The sequence below is a fragment of the Abramis brama genome (genome assembly GCF_963993115.1).
Source record: "Abramis brama genome assembly, chromosome: 24".
Classification (NCBI taxonomy): Eukaryota; Metazoa; Chordata; class Actinopteri; order Cypriniformes; family Leuciscidae; genus Abramis; species Abramis brama.
The window spans coordinates 670,001-683,246 of NC_139986.1; the positions used below are offsets into that span (position 1 = coordinate 670,001).

A 13,246-nucleotide genomic window follows, 5' to 3' on the forward strand; every position below is an offset into this window, starting at 1 on the left:
AAAAGGATGAAAGAGGAAGAGGAGATGCTGGACCACAGGATTTAGTTTGAATAAGAAATGAATGAAATCCAAATTTTACAATATATATGTATATACACTCACCTAAAGGATTATTAGGAACACCTGTTCAATTTCTCATTAATGCAATTATCTAATCAACCAATCACATGGCAGTTGCTTCAATGCATTTAGGGGTGTGGTCCTGGTCAAGACAATCTCCTGAACTCCAAACTGAATGTCAGAATGGGAAAGAAAGGTGATTTAAGCAATTTTGAGCGTGGCATGGTTGTTGGTGCCAGACGGGCCGGTCTGAGTATTTCACAATCTGCTCAGTTACTGGGATTTTCACACACAACCATTTCTAGGGTTTACAAAGAATGGTGTGAAAAGGGAAAAACATCCAGTATGCGGCAGTCCTGTGGGCGAAAATGCCTTGTTGATGCTAGAGGTCAGAGGAGAATTGGCCGACTGATTCAAGCTGATAGAAGAGCAACTTTGACTGAAATAACCACTCGTTACAACCGAGGTATGCAGCAAAGCATTTGTCAAATCAAATCAAATCAAGTATATTTGTATAGCGCTTTTCACAATACAGATTGTATCAAAGCAGCTTCACAGTATTAAATTAAAATAAAATAATACAACAAGGTTTGTTTCTAGTGCAATTTATTGATTGATAAAATAAAATTAAATATCCCCAAAATATCCCCAACTGAGCAAGCCAAAGGCAACAGTGGCAAGGAACCGAAAAAACTCCATCAAGTGACCTAATGGTGTCCTAAAACTCCATCAGGTGACCTAATGGAGAAAAAAAAAACCTTGGGAGAACCCAGGCTCAGTCGGGGCCAGTTCTCCTCTGGCATTTATGAACTAGAGGCCGGATTGTAGTTTGAACTGTAAGATTAAAAATATTATATGAATGCCTGGCCGAAAAGATGCGTCTTTAATCTAGTTTTAAACTGGGAGAGCGAGTCCGAGCAACGAACAGTATCAGGAAGACTATTCCAGAGTTTCGGAGCCAAATGTGAAAATGCTCTCCCTCCTTTGGTTGATCTGGATATCCTAGGTATGACCAAAAGCCTCGAATTTATTGATCTTAAAGAGCGCGATGGATTATAGGGCGATAGAAGATCCGTTAAATAGACTGGAGATAAGCCGTTTAGGGCTTTATAAGTCAGTAGCAATACCTTGTAATTAATATGGAACTTTATAGGTAACCAATGCAGTGATGATAAAATCGGTGTTATATGATCATATTTTCTTGATCTAGTAAGAACTCTAGCGGCTGCATTTTGGACTAACTGTAGCTTGTTTATTGAGGATGCAGGACAACCGGCTAATAAAGCATTACAGTAATCTAGTCTCGAGGTCATGAATGCATGAACTAAATTTTCTGCATCAGAAACTGATAGCATATTACGTAGCTTAGCAATGTTTCTAAGGTGGAAAAAGGCTGTTTTTGTAACATATGAAATATGATTTTCAAAAGACAGGTTACAATCGAGTATAACACCCAGGTCTTTTACTGTAGAGGATAAAGTAACAGGACATCCTACGATGTCAAAGTTGTATTGTGAGAGGTTCTGTGGGCGGTTTTTTGAACCGATAAGTATTACCTCTGTCTTGTCTGGATTTAATAAAAGAAAATTACGCGTCATCCAATCTTTTATATCTTTAACACACTCTGTCAATTTGGATAATTTAGCGTTTTCATCCGGCCGTGATGAAATATATATTTGAGTGTCATCAGCATAACAATGGAAACTAATTCCATGTTTCCTTATAATATTTCCAAGTGGCATCATATATATTGAGAATAATAGAGGGCCTAACACAGATCCCTGCGGCACTCCATAGTTTACCGAAGTTATGATCGATTTTTCTCCATTCAAATAGACAAAATGGTAGCGGTCAGATAAGTATGATCTAAACCAGCTTAATGCTTGTCCTTGAACACCAGTATAATTTTGTAGTCGATCTAAGAGTATTGTGTGATCTATAGTATCGAACGCAGCACTTAGATCAAGTAAAACTAGTATTGAGATACAGCCTTGGTCAGAAGCTAAAAGTAAATCATTTGTAATTTTAACGAGCGCAGTTTCAGTGCTATGATGCGGTCTGAATCCAGACTGAAACTTTTCATAGATATCATTTTCTTGCAAGAAAGAGCCCAGTTGAGCGGACACAACTTTTTCTAGTATTTTAGACATAAATGGAAGATTTGAAATGGGTCTATAATTTGCTAGATTATTATGATCTAATTGTGGTTTCTTAATGTGAGGTTTTATAACTGCCAGTTTAAATGTTCTTGGAACATGACCTAAAGATAAAGATGAGTTAATAATATTGAGGAGAGGCTCTTCCACTACAGGTAACACTTCTTTCAGTAGTTTAGTTGGTATAGGATCTAATAAACATGTTGTTGTTTTAGATGAAGTGATACGTTTATTTAACTCTTTTTGTTCTATAGTTGTAAAGCACTGTCATTGTTCTTGCGGGGGGATAATTGAGGCTGAATTATAAGGCGCGATTGAGGATTGAACGTTTACAATTGTGGTTCTGATGTTTTCTATTTTTTCAGTGAAAAAGTTCATGAAATCATTACTACTAAACTGTAACGGGATATTTTGTTCGGGTGACGTCTGTTTATTTGTTAGTCTAGCCACGGTGTTAAATAAAAACCTTGGATTGTTTTGGTTATTTTCTATTAGTTTGCGGAGGTGCTCAGCCCTGGCCGCTTTTAGGGCCTTTTTATAACGTGACATACTGTCTTTCCACGCGATTCTAAAGACCTCTAAATTAGTTTGTTTCCATTTACGCTCTAAATTACGGGTTTCTCTCTTTAGAACATGCATAGTATTATTGTACCATGGTGCTTTAATTTTCTCTCTGACCTTTTTTTATTTAATGGGTGCAACAACATCCAATGTTCTAGAGAGAATGGTGCTCATAGTGCTAGTTAGTTCTTCTAGTTCATCTGTTTGTTTGGGTTCAGGCAGCATCTGAGACAGATTAGATAAGCAATTTGAGAAATTATCTATGGTGGATGGAAGGATTGTTCTGCCTGGTCGATAACGCGGCGCAGCATGACATATTACAGCAGTACGTAATATGCAAGTTACCAAGTAATGGTCAGTGACATCATCACTTTGTGGAATGATATCTATAACGGTTGGATCGGTTCCATATGATATAATTAAATCGAGTGTATGATTAAGACGATGAGTTGGTCCGGTGACGTTTTGCTTGACCCCAAAGGAATTTAATAAATCTATAAACGCAGCCCCTAACGCATCATTTGAATTATCTACGTGTATGTTAAAATCTCCAACAATTAATGCTTTATCGACATTGACCAATAGATCTGAGAGAAAATCTGCAAACTCTTTTAGGAAATCAGCGTAAGGCCCAGGCGGTCTATATACGGTAGCCAAGGCTAGAGATAATATGGATTTTTTTCTAACATCTAAGAGCGTAACATTTAGTACAAGTACTTCAAACGAAATAAACTTATAACCCGTTTTCTGAGTAACATTGAGAATATCTCTATAGATTGTTGCAACACCGCCGCCACGACCAATCAGACGGGGCTCATGCTTATAGGAGTATCCTGCTGGGGTAGACTCATTTAGACCGAAATAATAATTTGGTTTAAGCCAGGTTTCAGTAAGGCAAAGTACATCGAAGCTATTATCTGTGACTATTTCATTTACAATAACTGCCTTAGGTGTGAGTGATCTAATGTTTAGAAGACCTAACTTTAAAAATTGTTTTTGTTTACTAATAGCAACATTTTCTGTTTTAATAACAATTAGATTTTTCCTAGATCCTGCAGTAGAATTATTATTTGATCTCACTAAACGAGGAATAGACACAGTTTCTATGCAATGTTCTACACTAGTATTTATATCATTTAAATTGGTGCAGGAGAGACTATGATTTTGACTTTTGGTTACTAGTCATCTAATGGTATTTAACATTTTGGAGATGTTATACGACAGAAGATCCACTCCGAATCTGCTTGGGTGTAAGCCATCGGCACGGAAAAGCCTAGGACGCTCCCAAAACAGATTCCAATTATTTACAAAGAGCAGTTTCTGCTCATTGCACCATGACATTAACCATTCATTTAGCGCGAATAGTCTACTAAACTTTTCATGTCCTAGTCTGTACGTGGGAAGCGGTCCTGACACAATGATCGTTATTTCAGGCGATGTGCTGCGTACCGTATCGATCAGATTCCTGAAGTCTTTCTTCAGAACCTCCGTCTGGCGCAGCCTGATGTCATTCACTCCCGCGTGCAGGACCACAGTTCCGACGCGCTCGTCACCGTTCAGAATCTCGGGAACGCGAGCAGCGATTTCAGAAACACGAGCACCAGGAAAGCAGTGACTGTGCACCTTACTTTTACCTAATGTAGCGTGTATGTGCCGAACGATGGAATCGCCGATGATCACAGCATCGCGTTCGGTTTCGCGAAAAGGGGAGAAGCGGTTTTGTGTGGATAACTCGAAAACCGGGAGGGTCGGAGAGAGTCTTGGTCTAGACCTGACTCGCGTCTTCCGCTGCGGAACCATCCAGGCTTCGTGGTGGCGTGTTGGAGCCAGAGTGAACGAGACCATGGCTGATCGCGGCCTCGACGCTCGGGACCGATGCTGAGTAATGCACGGAGTAGACGAGGTCGGAGTCAGCGGGTTAGTAACGTTAATCACTGATTTGTGTGCATTGGCGCGTGATGTTTCAAGAGCTAACCGCCGGTCTATTAGCTCGGCCTGTCTCACTAAAAGGTCGTGGATCTGTTTCTCAACAGCTTCCAGCTCAGACTGCAATGCGTGCAGCTCAAATGTGTCCTCACCTGCACCAAGAGGTAGACTACTTACATCTGATATATTCGCCATGTTTGTTTGTAAGTGAGTGTGGAGAAGACGCGTTCAGCCGTGATCCACGGACGTAACCTATAAGAGTATCCGGCGTTGGATCACTAATAGGCTTGAGACACGTCTGCTCAACAGTCCGCGTTGTAACTATGAGGTTTGAGCAGTAGTGCTTCTCAGTGAGGAAAAGTAGAAAATGTTCGTTGTAAGTGAGTTTAAAGGGAAAAATCAAGAATTATAAATCAAATCGATAGAGCTCCAAAGACAACAACGCGTTCAGACGCGATGCATGCGCATTCGAATTCGAACGAGTTATAAGCTTGGAGTCATAAGCTTGTGAAGCCACAACACGCACAACCTTGAGGCGGATGGGCTACAACAGCAGAAGACCCCACCGGGTACCACTCATCTCCACTACAAATAAGAAAAAGAGGCTACAATTTGCACGAGCTCACCAAAATTGGACAGTTGAAGACTGGAAAAATGTTGCCTGGTCTGATGAGTCTCGATTTCTGTTGAGACATTCAGATGGTAGAGTCAGAATTTGGCGTAAACAGAATGAGAACATGGATCCATCATGCCTTGTTACCACTGTGCTATCCTATCAATATGGGCCAACATTTCTAAAGAATGCTTTCAGCACCTTGTTGAATCAATGCCACGTAGAATTAAGGCAGTTCTGAAGGCGAAAGGAGGTCAAACACAGTATTAGTATGGTGTTCCTAATAATCCTTTAGGTGAGTGTATAAGCTGTGATGTAGTTAATCTGGTTAATTTCTTTTTGTCTAGTAGAAGTTCTGAATGGCCAGTAACTTAAAAATGTAGTAGCCAAACTGGTCGGTGAGTGAAAAAGTTCATTTCAAACCCTGGTTACAATGTAAAGGTGTTGGTCACATTTACCATCGTTCAGCGATTGTTTGTGGCAAAATCTAGTCATTTCAATAATCCACATTTCACATGAGTGGTTTCCACACGCAGGTAACTGCAACTTTATATCACAATTCTGAGAAAAAAAGGTCTTGAAGAGAAAAGAAAAGAATTGTGAGTTATAAAATCGGAACTGCGCTAAATAAAGCCAGAACTGCAAGATAAAAGTCACAGCTACCTTTTTTAATTGTGAGTTTATATTTTACAAAAATAGTCAGAATTGCAAGTTTCTGTCTTTTTTCTCAGCATTGCCAGTTGTATTGTGTTGGCCTGTTGTGTCCTGACGCCTGTGCTTCTCCACGCTCTCAGCTGAGGTTGGTGGCTCTCAACACTCCGCTGACGGGGAATCTGGGCTCCATACACTCAGTGAATCAGCTCTGCAGAACTCAAGCTCAAGCCATGGGAATCAGAGACCATTACAAGGCCTTCCTCTCACACCACCTACAGGACCTGATTGACACCGTGCAGCCCATGTTCCGAACTCACTCGCCAGTCGTCAACCTGAGGGTAAATGTCTTAGTTGGTAATAAAGTCATGATCACTCATGCTTCTTTGTAAAGGAATCTCACCTGTTTATGTTTAAGGTAAGTTGAAGGTTTATTTTATATTAACGCTTATTATATTTAAATCAACATATTTATGGTTTTAGTTTAAAGGATTAGTTCACTTCGGTCCAACGGGTTGAAGGTCCAAACTTTGTGGTTAAAAAGTATATAAATGTTTATTTTGTTATAAAATGGCGTAAGGTTTGTCTAGATGAGACTCTTATTCCTCGGCTGGATCGTGTCGAGACTTTGAAGCTGCACTGAAACTCACATCTGGACCTTCATCCCGTTGGACCCCATTGAAGTCACTATATGGAGAAAAATCCTGGAATGTTTTCCTCAAAAACCTTCATTTCTTTTTGACTGAAGAAAGGAAGAACATCTTGGATGACGTGGGGGAGAGTGAATTATCAGGAAATTTTAATTCTGAATTCAACTAATCCTTTAAGTTTCAGTTGACTTTAATAACCCTGGAACTGTTCCTCTAAGAGTTTAAATCCATATGTTTCAGTGTTCACACGTTAGATTTTACGGGACAGTGTGTGTTAAATCCCTCTGTGATATGTGTGTGTAGGGTGAGGTCCTGTTCAAGAACTGGGAGTCGATCTTCTCCAACCATCTCCTGCCTCCCGGGATCCCGCTGTATTCCTTCGACGGGCGTGACGTGATGAGTGACCCCTTCTGGTCAGTACACATATTCAGAACAAGTGTTAAACGCTCACAGCTTACGCAGCTTTGAAGATTATCCTCAAGTGAGCAGAGAGATTCTAACACACTTCAACAACTTCTTGATCTAATCATGTGCTTAAAAGCTTTGTGTTGGTTGGCTGAATGTTATTCTCTCATGCACATTTTAGGCAAGCAATTGCATGAAATGTCTCAGTTTAGTCCTATCATTCTACCTCATTAATTGCCTAAAGGCAGTTGACAAACTCTAGTAATGGTTTAGTGGTAAACAGTTTCTGTTGGAGTCTCTCAAGTATTGCCAAGTCCCGACACACACACACACACACACACACACACGGCCCTCCTCCGCGCACTGACCACAGTCCAGACGACAGCGGCTACACCTCACATTTCTCCACCCGTGCATTTGTATTTTTCTTCTCTCTTTATGTGTATTTATACTCCAGGCCGGTAAATTTAGCCTGCCATGCGATGCTCCAGATGAGGCAGTGACAGCGCAGCAGCAATTGTGGTTTGCTGGAGCCTTTTTAAGGTTGTTTGTGAAGTGGGACGTTTTTGGGATCTACATGGACTGAGTTTCAGGAGAACTGCTGTATGAATGCATGAAACAGAAGAGACAATTCACAAAGCCTATGTTAGTGGTTCCTCAGTTCTCACGTTAAGAACTCTGTCTGTTTTGGCTCGTCGTTGAAGTCAGCGTGAAATGCATGTACTCAAGCTTATTATTAGGCATGTGACGTATCAGATTTCCATATCACGATAATTGCTGAAGCTTCATCACAATACTGAATTAAGTTAGAAAACTTAAGTGTTATCCTAACAGGTTAAATAACTATAATCAGCCATTCTTTGATGAATAGAAAGTTCAAAACAACAGCATTTATTTGAAATAGAATCTTTTACAAAATTATAAATACAAAGTTCTGTCATGTAACTCTAGATGGCATGGGCTGATTCTCTATAGGGCACAGCTGATTGGTTCCTGCTGTTTCAGTAGCCAATGAGCTCGCTGCTCAACCTTCAAATACTGGTCAACATTTGCTGTTGCAGTTGCAGTACTTTTAAATAGTCAAGACAAGTCAAGTCAAGTCATCTTTTATATAGCGCTTTTAACAATGTAGATTGTTCCAAAGCGGCTTTACAGATATACAAGGATAGTTTAAAGTAACAGAGATTGTTTTGGCTTTATAGCAGTTCTTGAATAAAGTTATTTTCCAGCTAAAGTTAATTTGATTGATTCACTTCCGTCGCAATGATCATTAGTTATTAACTTAGGGGCCGCTAACACGACACCGGTTTAACAGGAAACTCTACACAGACTTTAAACGCGAAACCTGTGAGAACGCTGATGGCATGCACATGCGTATAACGAGTTCAGTCTATTGGTATGCGCGTTTGAATATATATGTGCGCAGGTTTGTAATTCCCTACAAACCAAGTCTACTTGTCTGGCTTTAAGGGAAATACCCTCCCCCTTTCCCAGCTCCACCTGTATAGATCTGCTATGGGTAATTCCTGTACCCTATATTATACAGCAGCAGTAATAACAGCAGCAATAACAGCAGCAGCAATAACAGCAGCAGTAATAACAGCAGCAGTAATAACAGCAGCAGCAGCAATAACAGCAGCAGCAATAACAGCAGCAGTAATAACAGCAGCAGCAGCAATAACAGCAGCAGCAATAACAGCAGCAGTAATAGCAGCAGCAGCAGCATTAACAGCAGCAGCAGTAATAACAGCAGCAGTAATAACAGCAGCAGCAGCAGCAATAACAGCAGCAGCAATAACAGCAGCAGCAGCAGCATTAACAGCAGCAGCAATAACAGCAGCAATAACAGCAGCACCAATAACAGCAGCACCAATAAACAGCAGCAATAACAGCAGCACCAATAAACAGCAGCAATAACAGCAGCAGCAATAAACAGCAGCAATAACAGCAGCACCAATAACAGCAGCACCAATAAACAGCAGCAATAACAGCAGCAGCAATAAACAGCAGCAGCAATAACAGCAGCAGTAATAACAGCAGCAGCAGCAGCAATAACAGCAGCAGCAGTAACAGCAGCAGCATTAACAGCAGCAGCAGCAGCAGCAGTAATAACAGCAGCAGTAATAACAGCAGCAGCAGCAGCAGCAATAACAGCAGCAGCAGCAGCATTAACAGCAGCAGCAATAACAGCAGCACCAATAAACAGCAGCAATAACAGCAGCACCAATAACAGCAGCACCAATAAACGGCAGCAGCAATAACAGCAGCAGCAGCAATAACAGCAGCAGCAGCAGCATTAACAGCAGCAGCAATAACAGCAGCACCAATAAACAGCAGCAATAACAGCAGCACCAATAACAGCAGCACCAATAAACAGCAGCAATAACAGCAGCAGCAATAAACAGCAGCAGCAATAACAGCAGCAGTAATAACAGCAGCAGCAGCAGCAATAACAGCAGCAGCAGTAACAGCAGCAGCATTAACAGCAGCAGCAGCAGTAATAACAGCAGCAGTAATAACAGCAGCAGCAGCAGCATTAACAGCAGCAGCAATAACAGCAGCACCAATAAACAGCAGCAATAACAGCAGCACCAATAACAGCAGCACCAATAAACGGCAGCAGCAATAACAGCAGCAGAAGCAGCATTAACAGCATCAGCAATAACAGCAGCAGTAATAACAGCAGCAGCAGTAATAACAGCAGCAGCAGCAGCAGCAGCAATAACAGCAGCAGCAATAAACAGCAGCAATAACAGCAGCAGTAATAACAGCAGCAGTAATAACAGCAGCAGCAATAACAGCAGCAGCAACAGCATTAACAGCAGCAGCAATAACAGCAGCACCAATAAACAGCAGCAATAACAGCAGCACCAATAACAGCAGCACCAATAAACGGCAGCAGCAATAACAGCAGCAGAAGCAGCATTAAAAGCATCAGCAATAACAGCAGCAGTAATAACAGCAGCAGCAGTAATAACAGCAGCAGCATTAACAGCAGCAGCATTAACAGCAGCAGCAATAACAGCAGCAGCAATAAACAGCAGCAATAACAGCAGCAGCAATAACAGCAGCAGTTATAACAGCAGCAGCAATAACAGCAGCAATAACAGCAGCAGCAGTAATAGCAGTAATAACAGCAGCAATAACAGCAGCAGCAGTAATAGCAGTAATAACAGCAGCAACAGCAGCAATAACAGCAGCAGCAGCAATAACAGCAGCAGATCTATTCTGCCAAGACTGAATACATTAACACTGCATATCTATTACCATGCCAAACACCCCGAGAGTTGTCATGACAAAAATGTCTTTACTCTCACTTTTTAGCAATTTAATGCTTCCTTACTGAATGAAAGTATTATTATTATTTAAAAACCTTACTGTCCCCAAACTTTTGAACAGTAGTGTACATGAGCTTAAAGCTAATACACACATGAATGTCCCTATAGCAGCCTCGTGATACAGGGCTAGTCCAACTATTTGGGATTAGGAAATGTTCCTGAGAGCGTTTTGAGATCTTTGAAGCCATACATGTCTTGAGTTATGCTCGTGTGTGTGTGTGTGTGTTCAGGCCTCAGAAGGCGGTGTGGCACGGCTCTTCAGAGAGAGGAAAGCGACTGGACGCTCTGAACTGTGAGTCCTGGAGAGCTGGAGACATGGCCATCACGGGTCAGGCCTCGTTCCTCTACAGCGGATTACTGAACCAGCAGACCCGAAGCTGCTCCAACCTGTTCATCGTCCTGTGCATCGAGACCAGCCACGAGCACAGAACCCTCCGAGAGCTCCAGACCAGCCACGAGCACAGAAGAGGCCATTACAGATACTGAGATATTCTGAAGCCTCTCGCTGCAGAAACTGTGTTAGTGTGGACAGAGACGACATGAACTCCAGCCACACATGAACGTTCAGTCCAACCCAAGCCGTCGTTCTAGAATGTAACGTGTTTATTGGCCAGATCCCAGCGTTGGACTGGGGACATCGGCCCTCTCCATGACATTTTCATGCACTGTACTTTTCAAATCGTATTTTTGGTGTTGATTTTCCACAAAAAAAAACAACAACTTTTTTATCATGTCATTTATTTGTTTGTTATTCTGTTTGTATTTAATTTAATTTCAGTGTTTTATTTATACAGTGACCGCACATGATTAAAAAATGTCATTGATAAATATGTAATTTAACTGTTGAAATTAATTATCATTCATTTTTTTATTGTCATGAAACAGTTTTTAGACCTTGCATCTGTTTTAACAAGTTCAGATCACAATCAAATCACCTTTTTTATAGATTTTTTAAAAAAGCAAATCAAGTGTTTATTGTCTGTTGAATAAACATTTTTTTTCCAAATTTTATTTTTGTGTGTTATTATTATTTATTTTGATATGATGACCTGTGCTGAACTCAGATGTGAAAGTTGTCTATTTATGAACAAATGTTCTGGATACGTCATCGGTGGGAAAGCTTGAAGCGCTCACAGAAACAGTGTTTATTGGGAAAGTTTGCACCTCCTGAACACGAACACAGACGTCCAGAGGAGCTGGCACAAGTTGGGCTTGTTTTTCAGGGTTTGCACTGACACACACACCAACACACACTTACCAACAGTATGACTGTTTTTCCCCTCACAGTGGAATGTTGTGGGAAAAATCATGTAAACAGTCACTTTAAGAGGTCACAGCTTTAAAGGGGTCAGGAATTTTGTTTTCTTAAAATTGTATAATGTGATCAAGATTTTTTACATTAAAAAAAAACATCCTAATTTAGAAGCAATAAGCTATTTTCTATCCAGTTTTCGTCCCTCTCTTTGAAACACTGTTTTGATGGGCGTGTCTCATTCAGGAATTGGAAGTAAATGCCCACTGCTGTGATTGGGTAACAGTTTTGCATATAAAAATGGACATGGAGTTACCACAGTTATAGTTTACAACTTACTGTGTTTTGTGTAAACAACTACCCTAGAAATCCAGAGTTCTCGCGAGAGCACAAGTTGAATTTGCTCAGCGAGTTTACTCTGGCGTCGAGTAATGATTCTCATTAAATATGCCCTTGTATCCGAGCTGCACCAATCACATCGGGTTATCTGATATAGGCGGGCCAGAGGCGAGCTAAAGGCGCTGTGACGTCGAAGTCATTAGTAAACCAGTCAAGTCAAGTCATCCTCATTTATATAGCGCTTTTAACAATGTAGATTGTTTCAAAGCAGCTTTACAGAGATAAACGTATAATTTATGGTAACAGAGATTGTTTTGGCTTTTTTCAGCTAAAGTTATTTTTGATTGATTCGCTTTCGTCGCAACGATCATTTGTTATTAAATTAGGGGCCGCTAAGACGACACCATTCTCTCTACACAGACTTTAAACGCGAACCTGTGATAAACGCTGATGGCGTTCACATGCGCATTAAGAAATGGTTCTATAGTTATGTGCGTTTGAATATATGTGCGCAGGTTTGTAATTCCCTACAAACCAAGCCTAAACAAAGTACTGGTCTTTCCTTATAAATTTTGATACAGAATTTTATTTTATTTTGTCACTTCGGGGTAGGTACGCGAAACGAATTTCCCGAAAACGCTTTATCTGGAGTGGTAAAGGGATCCTCCATAGGGAGAGACTAGTTGGCACTTCAGCACTGCGTTGTCATCGGGTCCAGGCGAAGGTCCTTCGTCAGATCTGGATACGGCCTTGATCCGGCAGGCTGCGGGAAAACCTCGGGATAAACAAAGACACTAAAATTAGTGTAGATGCCATTCTTCTTATGATGTAACGAGTACATCAGGATTTATGGGAAGTGTTCCTGGTTCCATCTGATCTAATCTATGCAGCCTAACATTGAATTATAGAAGTCTATAATGTATTATGTGAATGCTAGGTCAAAGAGATGTGTTTTTAATCTAGCTTTGAACTGACAGAGTGTGTCTGCTTCCCGGACAATGGTAGGAAGACTGTTCCAAAGTTTTGGTGCAAAATAGGAAAAGGATCTACCGCCAGCGGCCAATTTTGATATTCTAGGTATTATCAACTGGCCGGAATTTTGAGATCGCAATAGACGTCAAGTCAAGTCAAGTCAAGTTTATTTATATAGCGCTTTTCACAATACAGATTGTATCAAAGCAGCTTCACAGTATTAAATTAAAATAATACATCAATGTTTGTTTCTAGTGGAAAACGTCCATGTTTGGTAATGCTGATCAATAGTATTGTTGACTGATTAATTAAATTAAATATCC

The 13,246-nt window shown here is 40.7% G+C and overlaps 1 protein-coding gene across 3 annotated transcripts in view; it reads left to right on the forward strand.

The window, feature by feature from the left end:
- Nucleotides 1–11,370, forward strand: part of col15a1a (collagen, type XV, alpha 1a) — an 88,342-nt gene extending 76,972 nt beyond the window's left edge. For all 3 annotated transcript variants that reach the window (XM_084102908.1, XM_084102906.1, XM_084102907.1), the window contains exons 38-40: nt 6,111–6,308; nt 6,921–7,030; nt 10,591–11,370. In XM_084102908.1, the coding sequence (XP_083959034.1) occupies nt 6,111–6,308; nt 6,921–7,030; nt 10,591–10,846 (564 nt within the window). In that variant the 3' untranslated portion in view covers nt 10,847–11,370. The remainder of the gene's footprint in view (nt 1–6,110; nt 6,309–6,920; nt 7,031–10,590) is intronic.
- The last annotated feature ends 1,876 nt before the right edge of the window (nt 11,371–13,246 follow it).